This window comes from Engystomops pustulosus, chromosome 7, assembly GCF_040894005.1.
Source record: "Engystomops pustulosus chromosome 7, aEngPut4.maternal, whole genome shotgun sequence".
Lineage (NCBI taxonomy): Eukaryota > Metazoa > Chordata > Amphibia > Anura > Leptodactylidae > Engystomops > Engystomops pustulosus.
In genome coordinates, this window is record NC_092417.1 from 95452 (window position 1) to 122539 (window position 27088).

The 27088-nt window shown below is 49.2% G+C and overlaps 2 protein-coding genes across 2 annotated transcripts in view; both read right to left on the bottom strand.

Moving 5' to 3' along the window:
* Positions 1–19148, bottom strand: part of ARHGAP30 (Rho GTPase activating protein 30) — a 72144-nt gene extending 52996 nt beyond the window's left edge. The window contains exon 1 of the mRNA XM_072114411.1: positions 18841–19148. Coding sequence (XP_071970512.1) covers positions 18841–18946 — 106 coding nt within the window. The 5' untranslated portion in view covers positions 18947–19148. The remainder of the gene's footprint in view (positions 1–18840) is intronic.
* A 346-nt stretch (positions 19149–19494) lies between these two features.
* Positions 19495–27088, bottom strand: part of NECTIN4 (nectin cell adhesion molecule 4) — a 94497-nt gene continuing 86903 nt past the window's right edge. Inside the window, exons 6-9 of the mRNA XM_072114412.1 lie at positions 25350–25497; positions 22650–22731; positions 21075–21146; positions 19495–20844 (exon numbers count right to left, since the gene is read on the bottom strand). Coding sequence (XP_071970513.1) covers positions 20539–20844; positions 21075–21146; positions 22650–22731; positions 25350–25497 — 608 coding nt within the window. The 3' untranslated portion in view covers positions 19495–20538. The remainder of the gene's footprint in view (positions 20845–21074; positions 21147–22649; positions 22732–25349; positions 25498–27088) is intronic.

Sequence of the window (27088 nt, forward strand, 5' to 3'; positions counted from 1 at the left end):
CCGAATCCGTCGGATTTTCCGATGGCCACGCCTCCCAATCTCTGTCGCGTTAATGGCGGTGCCGATGCGCCACTATCAGATCGCGCGCGCCAAAAATCCGGGGCAATTCGCCATAAATCGGAAAAATTCTCGAAACCCAATGAAAAAAAGGGATTCAGGCCCTTAATAAAACAACGCACAGGAGGAGAGCGGACACATCTTATATATACTACACCACACAGGAGGAGAGCGGACACATCTTATATATACTACACCGCACAGGAGGAGAGCCAACACATCCTCTATATACTACACCACACAGGAGGAGAGCGGACACATCTTATATATACTACACCACACAGGAGGAGAGCGGACACATCTTATATATACTACAACGCACAGGAGGAGAGCCAACACATCCTCTACATTCTACACCACACAGGAGGAGAGCTGACACATCCTCTATATACTACACCACACAGGAGGAGAGCTGACACATCCTCGATATACTCCACCACAAAGGAGGAGAGCCGAAACATCTTATATATACTACACCACAAAGGAGGAGAGCCGACACATCCTATATATACTCCACAACACAGGAGGAGAGCTGACACATCCTCCATATACTACACCACACAGGAGGAGAGCTGATACATCCTCTATATACTCCACCACACAGGAGGAGAGCTGACAGATCCTCTATATACTACACCACACAGCAGGAGATCTGACACATCCATTATATACTACACCACAAAGGAGGAGATCTAACACATCCTCTATATACTACACAAATCAGGAGGAGAGCCGACACATCCTCTATATACTACACCACACAGGAGGAGAGCCGACACATCCTCTATACACTCCATTACACAGGAGGAGAGCCGACAGATCCTCTATATACCACACCACACAGGAGGAGAGCTGACACATCCTCTATATACTACACCACACAGGAGGAGAACAGACACATCCTCTATATACTACACCACAGAGGAGGAGAGCTGACACATCCTCTATATACTACACCACACAGGAGGAGAGCTGACACATCCTCCATATTCTACACCTCACAGAAGGAGAGCCGACACATCCATTATATACTACACCACACAGGGGGAGAGCTGACACATCCTCCATATTCTACACCACACAGGAGGAGAGCCGACACATCCTCTATATACTACACTACACAGCAGGAGATCTGACACATTCATTATATACTACACCACACAGGAGGAGATCTAACACATCCTCTATATACTCCACCACACAGGAGGAGAGCCGACACATCCTCTATATTCTACACCACACAGGAGGAGAGCCGACACATCCTCTATATACTACACCGAACAGGAGTAGAGCCGACACATCCTCCATATACTACACCACACAGGAGTAGAGCCGACACATCCTCTATATACTACACCACACAGGCGGAGAGCCGACACATCCTCTATATACTACACCACACAGGAGGAGAGCTGACACATCCTCTATATACTACACCACACAGGAGGAGAGCTGACACATCCTCTATATACTACACCACACAGGAGGAGAGCCGACACATCCTCTATATACTCCACCACACAGGAAGAGAGTTGACACATCCTCTTTATACTCCAACACACAGGAGGAGGGCTGACACATCCTCTATATACTACACCACACATGAGGAGAGCCGACACATCCTCAATATACTACACCACACAAGAGGAGAGCCGACACATCCTCTATATACTACACCACACAGGAGGAGAGCTGACACATCCTCTATATACTCCACCACACAGGAGGAGAGGTGACACATCCTCTATATTAGACACTACACAGGAGGAGATCTAACACATCCTCTATATACGACACCACACAGAAGGAGAGCCGGTACATCCTCTATATACTACACCACACAGGAGGAGAGCCGACACATCCTCTATATACTCCACCACACAGGAGGAGAGCCGACACCTCCTCTATATACTACACCACACAGGAGGAGAGCCGACACATCCTCTATATACTACACCACACAGGAGGAGATCTAACACATCCTCTATATACTACACCACACAGGAGGAGAGCCGACACATCTTATATATACTACACCGCACAGGAGGAGAGCCAACACATCCTCTATATACTACACCACACAGGAGGAGAGCGGACACATCTTATATATACTACACCACACAGGAGGAGAGCGGACACATCTTATATATACTACAACGCACAGGAGGAGAGCCAACACATCCTCTACATTCTACACCACACAGGAGGAGAGCTGACAAATCCTCTATATACTCCACCATAAAGGAGGAGAGCCGAAACATCTTATATATACTAAACCACACAGGAGTAGAGCTGACACATCCTATATATACTCCACAACACAGGAGGAGAGCTGACACATCCTCTATATACTACACCACACAGGAGGAGAGCTGACACATCCTCTATATACTCCACCACAAAGGAGGAGAGCCGAAACATCTTATATATACTACACCACAAAGGAGGAGAGCCGACACATCCTATATATACTCCACAACACAGGAGGAGAGCTGACACATCCTCCATATACTACACCACACAGGAGGAGAGCTGATACATCCTCTATATACTCCACCACACAGGAGGAGAGCTGACAGATCCTCTATATACTACACCACACAGGAGGAGAGCCTCCACATCCTCTATATACTACACCACACAGCAGGAGATCTGACACATCCATTATATACTACACCACAAAGGAGGAGATCTAACACATCCTCTATATACTACACAAATCAGGAGGAGAGCCGACACATCCTCTATATACTACACCACACAGGAGGAGAGCCGACACATCCTCTATACACTCCATTACACAGGAGGAGAGCCGACAGATCCTCTATATACCACACCACACAGGAGGAGAGCTGACACATCCTCTATATACTACCCCACACAGGAGGAGAACAGACACATCCTCTATATACTACACCACACAGGAGGAGAGCAGCCACATCCTCTATATACTCCACCACACAGGAGGAGATCCAACACATCTTCTATATACTACACTACACAGGAGGAGAGCTGACACATCCTCTATATACTACACCACACAGGAGGAGAGCTGACACATCCTCCATATTCTACACCTCACAGAAGGAGAGCCGACACATCCATTATATACTACACCACACAGGGGGAGAGCTGACACATCCTCCATATTCTACACCACACAGGAGGAGAGCCGACACATCCTCTATATACTACACTACACAGCAGGAGATCTGACACATTCATTATATACTACACCACACAGGAGGAGAGCCGACACATCCTCTATATACTCCACCACACAGGAGGAGAGCCGACACCTCCTCTTTATACTACACCACACAGGAGGAGAGCCGACACATCCTCTATATACTACACCACACAGGAGGAGAGCCGACACCTCCTCTTTATACTACACCACACAGGAGGAGAGCCGACACATCCTCTATATACTACACTACACAGGAGGAGATCTAACACATCCTCTATATACTACACCACACAGGAGGAGAGCCGACACATCCTTTATATGCTTCACCACACAGGAGGAGAGCCGACACATCCTCTATATACTCCACCACACAGGAGGAGAGCCGACACATCCTCTATATACTCCACCACACAGGAGGAGAGCCGCCACATCCTCTAAATACTCCACCACACAGGAGGAGAGCCGACACATCCTCTCAATATTTTAACACACAGGAGGAGAGCCGACACATCCTCTAAATACTCCACCACACAGGAGGAGAGCCGACACATCCTCTATATACTACATCACACAGGAGGAGAGCCAGCACATCCTCTATATACTACGCTACACAGGAGGAGAGCCGACACATCCTCTATATACTACATCACACAGGAGGAGAGCTGACACATCCTCTTTATACTACACCACACAGGAGGAGAGCTGACACATCCTCTATATACTACACCACACAGGAGATACATCCTCTATATACTCCAGCACACAGGAGGAGAGCCGACACATCCTCTGTATACTCCATAACACAGTAGGAGAGCCAACACATCCTCTATATACTACACCACACAGGAGGAGAGCCGCCACATCCTCTATGTGCTTCACCACACAGGAGGAGAGCCAACACATCCTCTATACACTACACTACACAGGAGCAGAGCTGACACATCCTCTATATACTCCACCACACACAAGGAGAGCTGACACATTCTCCATATACTCCACCACACAGGAGGAGAGCCAACACATCCTCTATATACTACACCACACAGGAGGAGAGCAGACACCTCCTCTATATACTCCACCACAAAGGAGGAGATCCGACACATCCTCTATATACTACACCACACAGCAGGAGAGCTGACACATCCTCTATATACTACAACAATCAAGAGGAGAGCCCACACATCCTCTATATACTACACTACACAGGAGGAGAGCCGCCACATCCTCTATATACTCCACCACACACGAGGAGAGCTGACACATTCTCCATATACTCCACCACACAGGAGGAGGAGAGCCGACACATCCTCTATATACTCCACCACGCAGGAGAAGAGCCGACACCTCCTCTATATACTACACCACACAGGAGGAGAGCTGACACATCCTCTATATACTGCACAACACAGGAGGAGAGCCGGCACATCCTCTATATACTACACCACACAGCAGGAGAGCTGACACATTCTCTATACACTGCACAGCACAGGAGGAGAGCCTACACATCCTCTATATACTCCACCACACAGGAGGAGAGCTGACACATCCTCTATAAATTGCACAACACAGGAGGAGAGCTGACACATCCTCTATATACTACACCACACAGGAGGAGAGCCGACACATCCTCTATATAATCCACCACATAGGAGGAGAGCTGACACATCCTCTATATACTACACCACACAGGAGGAGAGCCAACACATCCTCTATATACTACACCACTCAGGAGGAGAGCCCACACATCCTCTATATACAGCACCACACAGGAGGAGAGCTGACACATCCTCTATATACTCCACCACACAGGAGGAGAGCCGACACATCCTCCATGTACTCCACCACACAGGAGGAGAGCCGACACATCCTCTATATACTCCACCACATAGGAGGAGAGCCGACACATCCTCTATATACTCCATAGCACAGTAGGAGAGCTAACACGTCCTCTATATACTACACCACACAGGAGGAGAGCCCACACATCCTCTATATACTACACCACACAGGAGGAGAGCCGCCACCTCCTCTATATACTCCACCACATACGAGGAGAGCTGACACATTCTCCATATACTCCACCACACAGGAGGAGAGCCGACACATTCTTTATATACTACACCACACAGGAGGAGAGCCGACACATTCTCCATATACTCCACCACACAGGAGGAGAGCCGACACATCCTCTATATACTCCACCACACAGGAGAAGAGCCGACACCTCCTCTATATACTACACCACACAGGAGGAGAGCAGAAACATCCTCTATATACTGCACAACACTGGAGGAGAGCCGACACATCCTCTATATACTACACCACACAGCAGGAGAGCTGACGCATCCTCTATATACTTCACCACACATGAGAGCCCACACATCCTCTATATACTACAACACTCAAGAGGAGAGCCCACACATCCTCTATATACTACACCACTCAGGAGGAGAGCCCACACATCCTCTATATACTACACCACACAGGAGGAGAGCCGACACATCCTCTATATACTCCACCACACAGGAGGAGAGCTGACACATCCTCTATATACTGCACAACACAGGAGGAGAGCCAACACATCCTCTATATACTACACCACACAGCAGGAGAGCTGACACATCCTCTATATACTCCACCACACAGGAGGAGAGCTGATACATCCTCTATATACACAACACAGGAGGAGAGCTGACACATCCTCCATATACTCCATTACACAGGAGGAGAGCCGACACATTCTCCATATACTCCACCACACAGTAGGAGAGCCGACACATCCTCTATATACTCCACCACACAGGAGAAGAGCCGACACCTCCTCTATATACTACACCACACAGGAGGAGAGCTGACACATCCTCTATATACTGCACAACACAGGAGGAGAGCCGACACATCCTCCATATACTCCACCACATAGGAGGAGAGCTGACACATCCTCTATATACTGCACAACACAGGAGGAGAGCCGATACATCCTCCATATACTCCACCACATAGGAGGAGAGCCGACACATCCTCCATATACTCCACCACACAGGAGGAGAGCCGACACATCCTCTATATACTACACCACTCAGGAGGAGATCTGACACATCCTCTATATAATCCACTACACAGGAGGAGAGCTGACACATCCTCTGTATACTCCACCATATAGGAAGAGAGCTGACACATCCTCTATATACTACACCACACAGGAGGAGAGCAGACACCTCCTCTATATACTCCACCACAAAGGAGGAGAGCCGACACATCCTCTATATACTACACCACACAGCAGGAGAGCTGACACATCCTCTATATACTACACCACACAGGAGGAGAGCCGACACATCCTCTATATACTCCACCACACAGGAAGAGAGTTGACACATCCTCTTTATACTCCAACACACAGGAGGAGAGCCGGCACATCCTCTACATACTACACCACACAGCAGGAGAGCTGACACATTCTCTATACACTGCACAGCACAGGAGGAGAGCCGACACATCCTCTATATACTCCACCACACAGGAGGAGAGCTGACACATCCTCTATAAATTGCACAACACAGGAGGAGAGCTGACACATCCTCTATATACTCCACCACATAGGAGGAGAGCTGACACATCCTCTATATACTCCACCACACAGGAGGAGAGCCGACACATCCTCCATGTACTCCACCACACAGGAGGAGAGCCGACACATCCTCTATATACTCCACCACATAGGAGGAGAGCCGACACATCCTCTACATACTCCATAACACAGTAGGAGAGCCAACCCGTCCTCTATATACTACACCACACAGGAGGAGAGCCCACACATCCTCAATATACTACACTACACAGGAGGAGAGCCGCCACCTCCTCTACATACTCCACCACATACGAGGAGAGCTGACACATTCTCCATATACTCCACCACACAGGAGGAGAGCCGACACATTCTCCATATACTCCACCACACAGGAGGAGAGCCGACAAATTCTCCATATACTCCACCACACAGGAGGAGAGCCCACACATCCTCTATATACTCCACCACACAGGAGAAGAGCCGACACCTCCTCTATATACTACACCACACAGGAGGAGAGCAGACACATTCTCTATATACTGCACAACACTGGAGGAGAGCCGACACATCCTCTATATACTACACTACACAGCAGGAGAGCTGACGCATCCTCTATATAATTCACCACACATGAGGAGAGCCCACACATCCTCTATATACTAAAACACTCAAGAGGAGAGCCCACACATCCTCTATATACTGCACAACAGAGGAGGAGAGCCGACACATCCTCCATATACTCCACCACATAGGAGGAGAGCTGACACATCCTCTATATACTGCACAACACAGAAGGAGAGCCGACACATCCTCCATATACTCCACCACATAGGAGGAGAGCCGACACATACTCCATAGACTCCACCACACAGGAGGAGAGCTGACACATCCCCTATATACTCCACCATATAGGAGGAGAGCTGACACATCCTCTATATACTACACCACACAGGAAGAGAGCCGACACATCCTCTATATACTACACCACTCAGGAGGAGAGCCCACACATCCTATATATACTACACCACACAGGAGGAGAGCCGACACATCCTCTATATACTCCACCACACAGGAGGAGAGCTGACACATCCTCTATATACTGCACAACACAGGAGGAGAGCCGACACATCCTCTATATACTACACCACACAGCAGGAGAGCTGACACATCCTCTATATACTACACCACACAGGAGGAGAGCTGATACATCCTCTATATACACAACACAGGAGGAGAGCTGACACATCCTCCATATACTCCATTACACAGGAGGAGCGCCGACACATTCTCCATATACTCCACACAAACTGTAGGAGAGCCGACACATCCTCCATATACTCCACCACACAGGAGAAGAGCCGACACCTCCTCTATATACTACACCACACAGGAGGAGAGCTGACACATCCTCTATATACTGCACAACACAGGAGGAGAGCCGACACATCCTCCATATACTCCAACACATAGGAGGAGAGCTGACACATCCTCTATATACTGCACAACACAGGAGGAGAGCCGATACATCCTCCATATACTCCACCACATAGGAGGAGAGCCGACACATCCTACATATACTCCACCACACAGGAGGAGAGCTGACACAGCCTCTATATACTCCACCATATAGGAGGAGAGCTGACACATCCTCTATATACTACACCACACAGGAGGAGAGCTGACACATTCTCTATATACTACACCACACAGCAGGAGAGCTGACGCATCCTCTATATACTTCACCACACATGAGGAGAGCCCACACATCCTCTATATACTACAACACTCAAGAGGAGAGCCCACACATCCTCTATATACTACACTACACAGGAGGAGAGCCGCCACATCCTCTATATACTCCACCACACACGAGGAGAGCTGACACATCCTCTATATACTCCAGCACACAGGAGAAGAGCCGACACCTCCTCTATATACTACACCACACAGGAGGAGAGCAGACACATCCTCTATATACTGCACAACACAGGAGGAGAGCCGACACATCCTCTATATACTACACCACACAGCAGGAGAGCTGACGCTTCCTCTATATACTTCACCACACATGAGGAGAGCCCAAACATCCTCTATATACTACACCACACAGGAGGAGAGCAGACACATCCTCTATATACTACAATACACAGGAGGAGAGCCGACACATCCTCTATATACTACACCACACAGCAGGAGAGCTGACGCATCCTCTATATACTCCACCACACAGGAGAAGAGCCGACACCTCCTCTATATACTACACCACACAGGAGGAGAGCTGACACATCCTCTATATACTGCACAACACAGGAGGAGAGCCGACACATCCTCCATATACTCCACCACATAGGAGGAGAGCTGACACATCCTCTATAAACTGCACAACACAGGAGGAGAGCCCACACATCCTCCATATACTCCACCACATAGGAGGAGAGCCGACACATCCTCCATATACTCCACCACACAGGAGGAGAGCTGACACATCCTCTATATACTACACCATATAGGAGGAGAGCTGACACATCCTCTATATACTACACCACACAGCAGGAGAGCCGACACATCCTCTATATACTACACCACTCAGGAGGAGAGCCCACACATCCTCTATATACTACACCACACAGGAGGAAAGCCGACACATCCTCTATATACTCCACCACACAGGAGGAGAGCTGATACATCCTCTATATACACAACACAGGAGGAGAGCTGACACATCCTCCATATACTCCATTACACAGGAGGAGAGCCGACACATTCTCCATATACTCCACCACACAGTAGGAGAGCCGACACATCCTCTATATACTCCACCACACAGGAGAAGAGCCGACACCTCCTCTATATACTACACCACACAGGAGGAGAGCTGACACATCCTCTATATACTGCACAACACAGGAGGAGAGCCGACACATCCTCCATATACTCCACCACATAGGAGGAAAGCTGACACATCCTCTATATACTGCACAACACAGGAGGAGAGCCGATACATCCTCCATATACTCCACCACATAGGAGGAGAGCCGACACATCCTCCATATACTCCACCACACAGGAGGAGAGCCGACACATCCTCTATATACTACACCACTCAGGAGGAGATCTGACACATCCTCTATATACTCCACTACACAGGAGGAGAGCTGACACATCCTCTATATACTCCACCATATAGGAAGAGAGCTGACACATCCTCTATATACTACACCACACAGGAGGAGAGCAGACACCTCCTCTATATACTCCACCACAAAGGAGGAGAGCCGACACATCCTCTATATACTACACCACACAGCAGGAGAGCTGACACATCCTCTATATACTACAACAATCAAGAGGAGAGCCCACACATCCTCTTTATACTACACTACACAGGAGGAGAGCCGCCACATCCTCTATATACTCCACCACACACGAGGAGAGCTGACACATTCTCCATATACTCCACCACACAGGAGGAGGAGAGCCGACACATCCTCTATATACTCCACCACACAGGAGAAGAGCCGACACCTCCTCTATATACTACACCACACAGGAGGAGAGCTGACACATCCTCTATATACTGCACAACACAGGAGGAGAGCCGGCACATCCTCTACATACTACACCACACAGCAGGAGAGCTGACACATTCTCTATACACTGCACAGCACAGGAGGAGAGCCGACACCTCCTCTATATACTCCACCACACAGGAGGAGAGCCGGCACATCCTCTACATACTACACCACACAGCAGGAGAGCTGACACATTCTCTATACACTGCACAGCACAGGAGGAGAGCCGACACATCCTCTATATACTCCACCACACAGGAGGAGAGCTGACACATCCTCTATAAATTGCACAACACAGGAGGAGAGCTGACACATCCTCTATATACTCCACCACATAGGAGGAGAGCTGACACATCCTCTATATACTACACCACACAGGAGGAGAGCCCACACATCCTCAATATACTACACTACACAGGAGGAGAGCCGCCACCTCCTCTACATACTCCACCACATACGAGGAGAGCTGACACATTCTCCATATACTCCACCACACAGGAGGAGAGCCGACACATTCTCCATATACTCCACCACACAGGAGGAGAGCCGACACATTCTCCATATACTCCACCACACAGGAGGAGAGCCGACACATCCTCTATATACTCCACCACACAGGAGAAGAGCCGACACCTCCTCTATATACTACACCACACAGGAGGAGAGCAGACACATTGGGGCACATTTACTTACCCGGTCCAGTCGCGATCCAGCGGCGCGTTCTGTGCTCTGCATTCGGGTCCGGCCGGGATTTATGAATGTAGTTCTTCCGCCGTCCACCAGGTGGCGCTGCTGCGCTGAAAGTCATCTCATCGCGCCGGAATTCACCACCTCGGACCAAGTGAAGGTAAGCGCTCCCCAAGCGACACTTTTTCGGTTTTTAAATGCGGCGGTTTTTCCGAATACGTCGGGTTTTCGTTCGGCCACGCCCCCCGATTTCCGTCGCGCGCATGCCGGCGCCGATGCGCCACAATCCGATCGCGTGCGCCACAATCCCGGGGCAATTCAGGTACAATCGGCGCAAATCGGAAATATTCGCGTAACACGTCGGGAAAACGCGAATCGGGCCTTTAGTAAATGACCCCCATTCTCTATATACTGCACAACACTGGAGCAGAGCCGACACATCCTCTATATACTACACTACACAGCAGGAGAGCTGACGCATCCTCTATATAATTCACCACACATGAGGAGAGCCCACACATCCTCTATATACTAAAACACTCAAGAGGAGAGCCCACACATCCTCTATATACTGCACAACACAGGAGGAGAGCCGACACATCCTCCATATACTCCACCACATGGGAGGAGAGCTGACACATCCTCTATATACTGCACAACACAGAAGGAGAGCCGACACATCCTCCATATACTCCACCACATAGGAGGAGAGCCGACACATCCTCCATAGACTCCACCACACAGGAGGAGAGCTGACACATCCTCTATATACTCCACCATATAGGAGGAGAGCTGACACATCCTCTATATACTACACCACACAGGAAGAGAGCCGACACATCCTCTATATACTACACCACTCAGGAGGAGAGCCCACACATCCTATATATACTACACCACACAGGAGGAGAGCCGACACATCCTCTATATACTCCACCACACAGGAGGAGAGCTGACACATCCTCTATATACTGCACAACACAGGAGGAGAGCCGACACATCCTCTATATACTACACCACACAGGAGGAGAGCTGATACATCCTCTATATACTACACTACACAGGAGGAGAGCTGATACATCCTCTATATACACAACACAGGAGGAGAGCTGACACATCCTCCATATACTCCATTACACAGGAGGAGAGCCGACACATTCTCCCTATACTCCACACAAACTGTAGGAGAGCCGACACATCCTCTATATACTCCACTACACAGGAGAAGAGCCGACACCTCCTCTATATACTACACCACACAGGAGGAGAGCTGACACATCCTCTATATACTGCACAACACAGGAGGAGAGCCGACACATCCTCCATATACTCCAACAAATAGGAGGAGAGCTGACACATCCTCTATATACTACACCACACAGGAGGAGAGCCGACACATCCTCTATATACTCCACCACAAAGGAGGAGAGCCGACACATCCTACATATACTCCACCACACAGGAGGAGAGCTGACACATCCTCTATATACTCCACCATATAGGAGGAGAGCTGACACATCCTCTATATACTACACCACACAGGAGGAGAGCTGACGCATCCTCTATATAGTTCACCACACATGAGGAGAGCCCACACATCCTCTATATACTACAACACTCAAGAGGAGAGCCCACACATCCTCTATATACTACACTACACAGGAGGAGAGCCGCCACATCCTCTATATACTCCACCACACACGAGGAGAGCTGACACATTCTCCATATACTCCACCACACAGGAGGAGAGCCGACACATCCTCTATATACTCCAGCACACAGGAGAAGAGCCGACACCTCCTCTATATACTACACCACACAGGAGGAGAGCAGACACATCCTCTATATACTGCACAACACAGGAGGAGAGCCGACACATCCTCTATATACTACACCACACAGCAGGAGAGCTGACGCTTCCTCTATATACTTCACCACACATGAGGAGAGCCCAAACATCCTCTATATACTACACCACACTGGAGGAGAGCAGACACATCCTCTATATACTACAATACACAGGAGGAGAGCCGACACATCCTCTATATACTACACCACACAGCAGGAGAGCTGACGCATCCTCTATATACTCCACCACACAGGAGAAGAGCCGACACCTCCTCTATATACTACACCACACAGGAGGAGAGCTGACACATCCTCTATATACTGCACAACACAGGAGGAGAGCCGACACATCCTCCATATACTCCACCACATAGGAGGAGAGCTGACACATCCTCTATATACTGCACAACACAGGAGGAGAGCCCACACATCCTCCATATACTCCACCACATAGGAGGAGAGCCGACACATCCTCCATATACTCCACCACACAGGAGGAGAGCTGACACATCCTCTATATACTACACCATATAGGAGGAGAGCTGACACATCCTCTATATACTACACCACACAGGAGGAGAGCCGACACATCCTCTATATACTACACCACTCAGGTGGAGAGCCCACACATCCTCTATATACTACACCACACACTAGGAAAGCCGACACATCCTCTATATACTCCACCACACAGGAGGAGAGCTGACACATCCTCTATATACTGCACAACACAGGAGGAGAGCCGACACATCCTCTATATACTACACCACACAGCAGGAGAGCTGACACATCCTCTATTTACTACACCACACAGGAGGAGAGCTGACACATCCTCTATATACTACACCACACAGGAGGAGAGCCGACACATCCTCTATATACTACACCACACAGGAGGAGAGCTGACACATCCTCTATATACTACACCACACAGGAGGAGAGCTGACACATCTTCTATATACTGCACAACACAGGAGGAGAGCCGACACATCCTCCATATACTCCGCCACACAGGAGGAGAGCCGACACATCCTCTATATACTACACCACACAGCAGGAGAGCTGACACATCCTCTATATACTACACCACACAGGAGGAGAGCTGATACATCCTCTATATACACAACACAGGAGGAGAGCTGACACATCCTCCATATACTCCATTACACAGGAGGAGAGCCGACACATCCTGTATATACTACACCACACAGCAGGAGAGATGACACATCCTCTATATACCACACCACACAGGAGGAGAGCTGACACATCCTCTATATACTGCACAACACAGGAGGAGAGCCGACACATTCTCCATATACTACACCACACAGGAGGAGAGACGACACATCCTCTATATACAACACCACACAGGAGGAGAGACGACACATCCTATATATACTATACCACATAGGAGGAGAATAGCCGACACATCCTCCATATACTCCACCACACAGGAGGAGAGCTGACACATCCTCTTTATACTCCACCACACAGGAGGAGAGCTGACACATCCTTTATATACACCACCACACAGCAGGAGAGATGACACATCCTCTATATACTACATTACACAGGAGGAGAGCCGACACATCCTCTATATACTCCACCACATAGGAGAAGAGCCGACACATCCTCTATATACTACACCACACAGGAGGAGAGCTGACACATCCTCTATATACTACACCACACAGCAGGAGCGCTGACACATCCTCTGTATACTACATCACACAGGAGGAGAGCTGACACATCCTCTATATACTACTCCACACAGGAGGAGAGCCGACACATCCTCTATATACTACACCACACAGGAGGAGAGCTGACACATCCTCTATATACTACACCACACAGGAGGAGAGCTGAAACATCCTCTATATACTACACCACACAGGAGGAGAGCCGACACATCCTCTATATACTCCACCATATAGGAGGAGAGCCGACACATCCTTTATATGCTCCACCACACAGGAGGAGAGCCAACACATCCTCCATATACTACACCACACAGGAGGAGAGCCCACACATCCTCTATATACTACACCACACAGGAGGAGAGACAACACATCCTCTATATACTACACCACACAGGAGGAGAGACGACACATACTCTATATACTACACCACACAGAAGGAGAGCCGACACATCCTCTATATACTCCACCACACAGGAGAAGAGCCGGCACCTCCTCTATATACTACACCACACAGGAGGAGAGCTGACACATCCTCTATATACTGCACAACACAGGAGGAGAGCCGACACATCCTCCATATACTCCACCACATAGGAGGAGAGCTGACACATGCTCTATATGCTGCACAACACAGGAGGAGAGCCGATACATCCTCCATATACTCCACCACATAGGAGGAGAGCCGACACATCCTCCATATACTCCATTACACAGGAGTAGAGCTGACACATCCTCTATATACTGCACCATATAGGAGGAGAGCTGACACATCCTCTATATACTACACCACACAGGAGGAGAGCTGACACATTCTCTATATACTACACCACACAGCAGGAGAGCTGACACATCCTCTATATACTTCACCACACATGAGGAGAGCCAACACATCCTCTATATACTACAACACTCAAGAGGAGAGCCCACACATCCTGTATATACTACACTACACAGGAGGAGAGCCGCCACATCCTCTTTATACTCCACCACACACGAGGAGAGCTGACACATTCTCCATATACTCCACCACACAGGAGGAGAGCCGACACATCCTCTATATACTCCACCACACAGGAGAAGAGCCGACACCTCCTCTATATACTACACCACACAGGAGGAGAGCAGACACATCCTCTATATACTGCACAACACAGGAGGAGACCCGACACATCCTCTATATACTACACCACACAGCAGGAGAGCTGACGCATCCTCAATATACTTCACCACACATGAGGAGAGCTCAAAAATCCTCTATATACTACACCACACAGGAGGAGAGCAGACACATCCTCTATATACTACACTACACAGGAGGAGAGCCGACACATCCTCTATATACTACACCACACAGCAGGAGAGCTGACGCATCCTCTATATACTCCACCACACAGGAGAAGAGCCGACACCTCCTCTATATACTACACCACACAGGAGGAGAGCTGACACATCCTCTATATACTGCACAACACAGGAGGAGAGCCGACACATCCTCCATATACTCCACCACATAGGAGGAGAGCTGACACATCCTCTATATACTGCACAACACAGGAGGAGAGCCGACACATCCTCCATATACTCCACCACATAGGAGGAGAGCCGACACATCCTCCATATACTCCACCACACAGGAGGAGAGCTGACACATCCTCTATATACTCCACCACACAGGAGGAGAGCCGACACATCCTCTATATACTACACCACTCAGGAGGAGAGCCCACACATCCTCTACATACTACACCACACAGGAGGAGAGCCGACACATCCTCTATATACTCCACCACACAGGAGGAGAGCTGACACATCCTCTATATACTGCACAACACAGGAGGAGAGCCGACACATCCTCTATATACTACACCACACAGCAGGAGAGCTGACACATCCTCTATATACTACACCACACAGGAGGAGAGCTGACACATCCTCTATATACTCCACCACAGAGGAGGAGAGCCGACACATCCTCTATATACTACACCACACAGGAGGAGAGCTGACACATCCTCTATATACTACACCACACAGGAGGAGAGCTGACACATCTTCGATATACTGCACAACACAGGAGGAGAGCCGACACATCCTCCATATACTCCGCCACACAGGAGGAGAGCCGACACATCCTCTATATACTACACCACACAGCAGGAGAGCTGACACATCCTCAATATACTTCACCACACATGAGGAGAGCCCAAACATCCTCTATATACTACACCACACAGGATGAGAGCAGACACATCCTCTATATACTACACCACACAGGAGGAGAGCTGACACATCCGCTATATACTACACCACACAGGAGGAGAGCTGACACATCTTCTATATACTGCACAACACAGGAGGAGAGCCGACACATCCTCCATATACTCCGCCACACAGGAGGAGAGCCGACACATCCTCTATATACTACACCACACAGCAGGAGAGCTGACACATCCTCTATATACTACACCACACAGGAGGAGAGCTGATACATCCTCTATATACACAACACAGGAGGAGAGCTGACACATCCTCCATATACTCCATTACACAGGAGGAGAGCCGACACATCCTGTATATACTACACCACACAGCAGGAGAGATGACACATCCTCTATATACTACACCACACAGGAGGAGAGCTGACACATCCTCTATATACTGCACAACACAGGAGGAGAGCCGACACATTCTCCATATACTACACCACACAGGAGGAGAGACGACACATCCTATATATACTATACCACACAGGAGGAGAAGAGCCGACACATCCTCCATATACTCCACCACACAGGAGGAGAGCTGACACATCCTCTTTATACTCCACCACACAGGAGGAGAGCTGACACATCCTTTATATACACCACCACACAGCAGGAGAGATGACACATCCTCTATATACTACACCACACAGGAGGAGAGCCGACACATCCTCTATATACTCCACCACATAGGAGAAGAGCCGACACATCCTCTATATACTACACCACACAGGAGGAGAGCTGACATATCCTCTATATACTACACCACACAGCAGGAGAGCTGACACATCCTCTGTATACTACATCACACAGGAGGAGAGCTGACACATCCTCTATATACTACTCCACACAGGAGGAGAGCCGACACATCCTCTATATACTACACCACACAGGAGGAGAGCTGACACATCCTCTATATACTACACCACACAGGAGGAGAGCTGACACATCCTCTATATACTACACCACACAGGAGGAGAGCCGACACATCCTCTATATACTCCACCACACAGGAGGAGAGCCGACACATCCTTTATATACTCCACCACACAGGAGGAGAGCCAACACATCCTCCATATACTACACCACACAGGAGGAGAGCCCACATATCCTCTATATACTACACCACACAGGAGGAGGGACAACACATCCTCTATATACTACACCACACAGGAGGAGAGACGACACATACTCTATATACTACACCACACAGGAGGAGAGCCGACACATCCTCTATATACACCACCACTCAGGAGGAGAACCGAAACATCCCCTATATACTCCACCACACTGGAGGAGAGCCAACATATCCTCTATATACTCCACAACACAGGAGGAGAGCCAACACATCCTCTATATACTCCATTATACAGGAGGAGAGCCAAAACATCCTCTATATACTCCACCACACAGGAGGAGAGCTGACACATCCTCTATATACTACACCACACAGGATGAGTGCCAACACATCCTCTATATACTACACCACACAGGAGGAGAGCCGACACATCCTCTATATACTCCACCACACAGGAGGAGAGCTGACACATCCTCTATATACTACACCACACAGGAGGAGAGATGACAGATCTTAGAATTATCTGATCTGTGTGTATTGACATTCTGGTCGTTTTTCTTTCCTCTTTCTATAACTCTTCTTATTAATAGATCTTGATTATGGTGGTGTGGCCTACATCAGCATCCGCCTGAGACCCTGACACCTACCGTAAGTTCCATATTGTCCATTGACATATATCCTGCTTCTCTATTGTATCTATTACAAGGAGCTGAGTGTGACCCAAACCCTCCTAGGAATGGTGCTTGTTCTTTTTCTGTGACAGTTATGGTCCCTTATGTAGGAGGTTGGCCGATGTACCATGTCCATCATCCCATAGAGATCTTACATGGACAAGAGTGCAGTAGTGCGGCGATGAAGACAAGTCCACACACTTACCTTCCTGTCCTGATAACTGGAGATGTTCCAGCAAATCACACCCAAAGATTTTGTCTTTGACCGTCTTCTTTTTGACTTTCTGTCTGGCCTTCATGGCTAGCGACATGGCTGTAGACGTTCACGCCTGGCTTTGTGCAAGTGCCGGACTCTCATGGATTTATGGCATCTTCGGCACCTGCTTCTCTGATGTCTCCTTCGTTGTCTACATTTACTTTTCTGCAGATAAGATACTGAACTTAATCATTTACAGGAAGTGGTTCGGGTAGAGGAAGCAGCCGTGTTACAGAGACCATCACCACCCTGATACGATGAATGTTGCACCTAGTCCCTGCCCCTTTTTGCTGCAAATGTAATGATCAGAATTTAGAGGAAGCCCGAGTGACTGTCTGAGAACCACATCCTCCTCAGAGCATCACCCAAACCGCACAACGCTGAAATAAAGTGAGAATCTTGGAGCAGGTTGTTCTGAAGGCCCCACGGACCTTCAAATCCCACCCCCATTGTATCACCGGCAGGGGATGTTCTCAATGAGTGGTGGACACCCAATGGTTAGAAGGTTGGATATTCCATCCACTGGTGATGTGGCCCAGTGTGGGGCCCATTTTTATTATACATGTCCATCACTGTGGCGGAAATGAAGACATTGACACTGGGTCATTTGTGATCTTAGTTTTTGTGATTTACAGACATTGAGCTTCAAGTATCAATCATCATCTATGTACAAGAATTTCCCCTGCGACGACGATAAAAACACCCCAGCCCCCCACATAAATATAGTATGTAGAAAATCTATACAGTACACATAAATATCCGAGACCTCCCTCTCAACTTACATGTTCTTAGACCTGAAAAGACATTTACATCAGTATGTACAATTACTAGAGAGTGCGTAATGTCCAGCATGAAGAGCAGTCCACCACCAGGGGCTGGCTCGTCCGGTGGGGCCCTGCTCAGGCTTCAGTGTCATCTGCACGTCTGTCCCACAATATCTTCTTCATCAAGATCCCTTTTACTTGGGACAAAGTGTGTAAGGTTGGGGTTTTCTTCTGATTGTGGAGTGGACCCTATAAACAATGAGTTAAACCGTAGCTAAAATTTCACAAGAGTCCCACAGTGAGTCATGTTTACGAGGCCTCGGTTCCTCTTCTTGGATGCAACAGAAAGAGAAAACCTACTGCTGTCACCATGTGTTGTCTATGTGGTTATATGGTATGGGACCACCATACCTGGCGTAGGAGGATGACACCTAGCATAAGGAGGGTGCTAAGAGGTTGAGATATCCTGGAGACCTTAGTCTACTCCTCACACAGAAGAGCAAGATCCTACCACAATGAAACCAGTGCAAACCAAGAAAGCAGAGACCCGATTTCAGATACTGAATCCCATGGACCTGGGGAGGATGCCGCGTACATGACTGTGGTGATGCAGTGTTGGTGGTGACACCTGGAATGGCTCCAGTCATCATTAGGACCCCACATTGGGTGTTCAATAGATCTTCTTGGATAAGGACCAGATCAGGATTTAATGATGGTAGGAGGGCATGAGTGGCTTGGAACATGTCTGAAAATCAGCCCCACAGCTGCCATTCCTGCAGCTGCATGGCCCTTGCCCTTCCCCCATGCCAGCACTAAAAAGTCGTCATGATATTGCGTCATGGCTCCTCGCTCACAATGTGAGAGTCTTATATGGAGGTGACAGTTATACGAGGTGTCCTCGGCCATTTATATAGATACCATTAGTTGTCGGCTTGGCTCGTAGAGTCCCATTCTCCTGATAGAAATGGCTCATCCCCTGCTTGATGAATGGTTGGGTGGACAAGATTCCTGTGCTCCCTCTTTCACTCAGCTCAAGTTCTTTCTCCTCCACTGGTTCCTCCGGTGCAATGTCATCTTCTTCCTCCTCCTTCATCTCATCATCTGGAACAGTTGCCAGCAGTTCAGTCTGAGTCTCGATTTCCCGCACGGTGGTCAATGTGGAGTAGCTGCGTCTGTCCGCCTCTTCCCCCTGTCGGGAGGAAAGCAGCAATAATAGGTCAGTATGATACATGTCCAGTCGTCTTGTGGGCCTCCCCTTCTCATATAGGATTGCAAGACATAAATGGAAAAGCCTTGTCCGCTTGGTCGAGATTTTATTTGGGGTTCTCTAAGGCACCATATTTAATCTCTTCCCCTGTTTGGTCCCCTGCCCCTGTTACGGCCCTGTGTACAAGTCTGGATCACACATGATATGCTCACCATCATGGAGCTGATGCTGGGGTCCCTCAGGCTGTCAGGGTGGAGTCCTCTCAGATGCAAACTCTCCTCCAACTAAAAGCAGAGAAAATACCAGAAGATTATTGTGTACACCGCCCTGGTAGGTGACTAAGCAACTGGAGATATCCCCCGAGCACCTCCCCAACAGACACCCAGTGGCAGAATCTTCATCATCTCCAGGCATTAGTATGATGGTGGGACATTTTATGATGTTATTTGCACCACAGCCTGTATGTGGATGTACATACCTGTATACATGTATCTGTGCTGGTCATGTGTGGATGTGCAACACCCTTGTCAATACATGGTCAGAGGGGGAGTTGTGAACAGTGCCCTTCACAGGCTAGGAGCTGACAGAGGGAGTCGCAAACCCTCCAGTAAGGTTCTAGACCTGGTCATCAGGGGTTAACAAGCAGTAGATCCTGCCTGAGCAGGCAAGAGTTAACTATACAAAAGTTATTATCCAATTGTATTCCTTTATGTGAGCTGGAGTGTGATTGGAGAGTGAGCCACCACCTGAACAGGGGATCATAAAACCCCTGGACAGGAAGGGGCAATGCTTCTTAGGATCCAGCTCTGTTACCAGAGAGATCTTAGAGCACATGCTCTGACCACCGGCCTCCTAGGCCTCAGCTCTTAATATAGAGCTCACAGACTGTCAGTGGCCAGACACCTTCAGTGTCACACACAGAACACCCAGCTTCCATACCTGGACACAGCTACCTCCCAGCCTGCACCTACTACCAGGCTGGTGAATCTACTCCCGAGGATCACTCTCCATGACCACTCCAGTAATACGGACTCTCCAACAATCCGGCATCTGTAACAAGATCGTTGCCTCAGTCTGATCCCTGGATACGGCTGTAACACCAAGGGCTCTCCATCCATTACCCAGGGACTGATTCTATGAACATTAAAGGGGTTGCCCCAGGGAGATCCAGTGCATCAGCCTCTCTCTCCATATTTCTTGCACACACCACCTGCTGGAGACCTGCCAGGCTGTAGGACAGCAGCAGGCCGCAACCGCTGGCCACTCTGGTATTCTGGTCCCTGGCTGCCTGCAACCCCCAAGAAAAGGCTAGGCCCCGGTGGGGGATGTTGCAGATGTACATACATGTATCTGTGCTGTCATGTGTGGATGTACATACATGTATCTGTGCTGTCATGTGTGGATGTACATACATGTATCTGTGCTGTCATGTGTGGATGTACATACATGTATCTGTGCTGTCATGTGTGGATGTACATACATGTATCTGTGCTGTCATGTGTGGATGTACATACATGTATCTGTGCTGTCATGTGTGGATGTACATACATGTATCTGTGCTGTCATGTGTGGATGTACATACATGTATCTGTGCTGTCATGTGTGGATGTACATACATGTATCTGTGCTGTCATGTGTGGATGTACATACATGTATCTGTGCTGTCATGTGTGGATGTACATACATGTATCTGTGCTGTCATGTGTGGATGTACATACATGTATCTGTGCTGTCATGTGTGGATGTACATACATGTATCTGTGCTGGTCATGTGTGGATGGAGATACCTGCATCCTTGTATCCGTGCTGGCTGTGTTAGAGTTCAATCTTCTCCGTGACGTCTGCCTGGATAATGTTGATAGCTCCTCACTGAAAAGCATGATACAAAACATGAAGCACAACAAACAAGAAAGTGTACAGACTTACCATAAAATGAACCATAACACAGAGATGGGACTGATCGCTGCTCCCAAACATGGTCACTGGACGAACTGCTGCCCCCTTATACTTGACTGACTGCTCCACCATATCATGGACACAGGACTGACTGCTCCACCATAACATGAACACAGGACTGACTGCTCCACCATAATATGGACATAAGACTGACTGCTCCAATATAACATGGACACAGGACTGACTGCTCCACCATAACATGAACACAGGACTGACTGCTCCACCATAACATGGACATAAGACTGACCGCTCCACCATAACATGGAAAAAGGACTGACTGCTCCCCCATAACATGGACACAAGGCTGACCGCTCCACCATAACATGGACACAGGACTGACTGCTCCACCATAACATGGACACAGGACTGACAGCTCCACCATAACATGGACACAGGACTAACTGCTCCATCATAACAAAGACACAGGACTGACTGCTCCACCATAACAAGGACACAGGACTGATCGCTCCACCATAACATAGACACAGTACTGACTGCTCCACCATAACATAGCCACAGGACTGACTGCTCCACCATAACAAGGAGACAGGACTGATCGCTCCATCATAACATAGACACAGGGCTGATGGCGCCACCATAACATGGACACAGGATTGACAGCTCCACCATAACATGGACACAGGACTGACAGCTCCACCATAACATGGACACAAGACTGACTGTTCCACCATAACATGGACACAGGACTGACGGCTCCACCATAACATGGACACAGGACTGACAGCTCCACCATAACATGGACACAAGACTGACTGCTCCACCATAACATGGACAAAGGACTGACTGCTCCATCATAACATGGACACATGACTGACCACTGTACCATAATATGGACACAAGGCTGACCACTTCACCATAACATGGACACAGGACTAAATGCTCCACCATAATACGCACACAGGACTGACTGCTCCACCATAACAAGGACACAGGACTGATTGCTCCACAATAACAAGGACACAAGATGGATTGCTCCACTATAACATGGACACAGGACTGACTGCTCCCCCATAACAAGGACACAAGACGGATTGCTCCACTATAACATGGATACAGGACTGACTGTTCCACCATAACATGGACACAGGACTGATCGTTCCTTCATAACATGGACACAGGAATGACTGCTCCACCATAACATAGACACAGGACTAAATGCTCCACCATAACATGGACACTGGACTGACTGCTCCACCATAACATAGACAGGACTTACTGCTCCACTATAACATGGAGAGAGGACTAACTGATCCACTGAAACAGGAACACAAGACTATACGCTTCACCCCAAAACGGACAGGGGATGAATGTTCCACCATAACATGGACAATGGATCAACTGCTTCACTATAACAAGGAAAAAGGACTGACTGCTCCACCCCAACATGGACACAGGACTGACCGCTCCACCATAACATGGACACAGGACTGACTGCTCCACCATAACATGGACACAGGACTAACGGCTCCACCATAACATGGACACAGGACTGAGCGCTTCACCATAAAACGGACACAGGACTGACTGCTCCACCATAACATGGACACAGGACTGACTGCTCCACCATAACATTGACACAGGACTGACGGCTCCACCATAACATGGACACAGGACTGAGCGCTTCACCATAACATGGACACAGGACTGACCGCTCCACCATAACATGGACACAGGACTGACTGCTCCACCATAACATGGACACAGGACTAACGGCTCCACCATAACATGGACACAGGACTGAGCGCTTCACCATAAAACGGACACAGGACTAACTGCTCCACCATAACATGGACACAGGACTGACTGCTCCACCATAACATTGACACAGGACTGACGGCTCCACCATAACATGGACACAGGACTGAGCGCTTCACCATAACATGGACACAGGACTGACTGTTCCACCATAACATGGACACAAGACTGACTGCTCCACCATAACATGGACACAGGACTGGCCGCTCCACCCCACAATGGACACAGGACTGACTGCTCCACCATAACATGGACACAGGACTGACAGCTCCACCATAACAAGGACACAGGACTGATTGCTTCCACAATAACAAGGACAGGGGACTGACTGCTCCACCCCAACATGGACACAGGACTGATCGTTCCACTCTTACATGGACGGCTTACACTGACTGCTCTACCCTAACATGGACAGGGGGCTGACCGCTCCCCCATAACATGGATACAGGACTGACCTCTCCACCCTAACATGGACACAGGACTGATCGTTCCACTCTTACATGGACACTGGACTGACTGCTCTACCCTAACATGGACAGGGGGCTGACCGCTCCCCCATAACATGGATACAGGACTGACCTCTCCACCCTAACATGGACACAGGACTGATCGTTCCACTCTTACATGGACACAGGACTGATTGTTCCGCTCTTGCATGGATCACTTTGCCTTATCACGGACACACCTCTACCAACCAGCCAAGGCTCCATCCTCCCAAGTTTAGTCATACATTACCCTCCTCTCCATGGACTTACATTTTCTCTGAGAGTCTCTTTGTTTTCCTTTTGTGATGTTGGTTCACCAGGACCACAATTATGACCAGAATCAGCACAAGGAGAGCCGTCACCACCGCCACCGACACCAGCGACACCGACATGAGGTCCACCTTCCGAGGTTCACTGGCTGGAGAGAGAAAAAGAGGCATGAGTTGCTTTGATTACCTCCATATCATTGTTCCAAAATGACAAATCTTATCCATCAGAGAGCTACAACTATCAGTATGAGAGAAGCAAATAACCCGCTAGGGATCGCTAAAATCCGACTATGTCAGGACTGAATACAGGGAATGCTACAACCCCCACTATGTGTATTCCGACCAACTGAGAGCACTACCACCCCCACTAGGGGACGATACAACCCTCCGTATCTTTAGTCTAACCACCTGGGAGTTCTGACCACAAAAACTACTATGGAAGACATGACCACAATCTCCACTGTGTCAGACATCAGCCCCAGGGAGCTCCAGAGCCCTAACTGTGTCAGACATCATCCCCAGGGAGCTCCAGAGCCCTCACTGTGTCAGACATCACCCTCAGGGAGCTCCAGAGCCCTCAATGTGTCAGACATCACCCTCAGGGAGCTCCAGAGCCCTCACTGTGTCAGACATCATCATCAGGGAGCTCCAGTGCCCTCACTGTGTCAGACATCACCCTCAGGGAGCTCCAGAGCCCTCACTGTGTCAGACATCACCCCCAGGGAGCTCCAGAGCCCTCACTGTGTCAGACATCACCCCGGGGGAGCTCCAGAGCCCTCTCTGTGTCAGACATCACCCTCAGGGAGCTCCACAGCCCTCACTGTGTCAGACATCACCCTCAGGGAGCTCCAGAGCCCTCACTGTGTCAGACATCACCATCAGGGAGCTCCAGTGCCCTCACTGTGTCAGACATCACCCTCAGGGAGCTCCAGAGCCCTCACTGTGTCAGACATCAGCCCGGGGGAGCTCCAGAGCCCTCACTGTGTCAGACATCATCCCCAGGGAGCTCCAGAGCCCTCTCTGTGTCAGACATCACCCCCAGGGAGCTTCAGAGCCCTCTCTGTGTCAGACATCACCCCCAGGGAGCTCCACAGCCCTCACTTTGTCAGACATCACCCTCAGGGAGCTCCAGAGCCCTCACTTTGTCAGACATCACCCTCAGGGAGCTCCAGAGCCCTCACTGTGTCAGACATCCCCCCCAGGGAGCTCCAGAGCCCTAACTGTGTCAGACATCATCCCCAGGGAGCTCCAGAGCCCTCACTGTGTCAGACATCACCCTCAGGGAGCTCCAGAGCCCTCACTGTGTCAGACATCATCCCCAGGGAGCTCCAGAGCCCTCACTGTGTCAGACATCATCCCCAGGGAGCTCCAGAGCCCTCACTATGTCAGACATCACCCCCGGGGAGCTCCAGAGCCCTCACTGTGTCAGACATCACCCCCAGGGAGCTCCAGAGCCCTCACTGTGTCAGACATCACCCCGGGGGAGCTCCAGAGCCCTCACTGTGTCAGACATTACCCTCGGGGAGCTCCAGAGCCCTCACTGTGTCAGACATCACCCCCAGGAGCTCCAGAGCCCTCACTGTGTCAGAAATTACCCCCGGGGAGCTCCAGAGCCCTCACTGTGTCAGACATCAGCCCGGGGGAGCTCCAGAGCCCTCACTGTGTCAGACATCACCCCCGGGAGCTCCAGAGCCCTCACTGTGTCAGACATCACCCCGGGGGAGCTCCAGAGCCCTCACT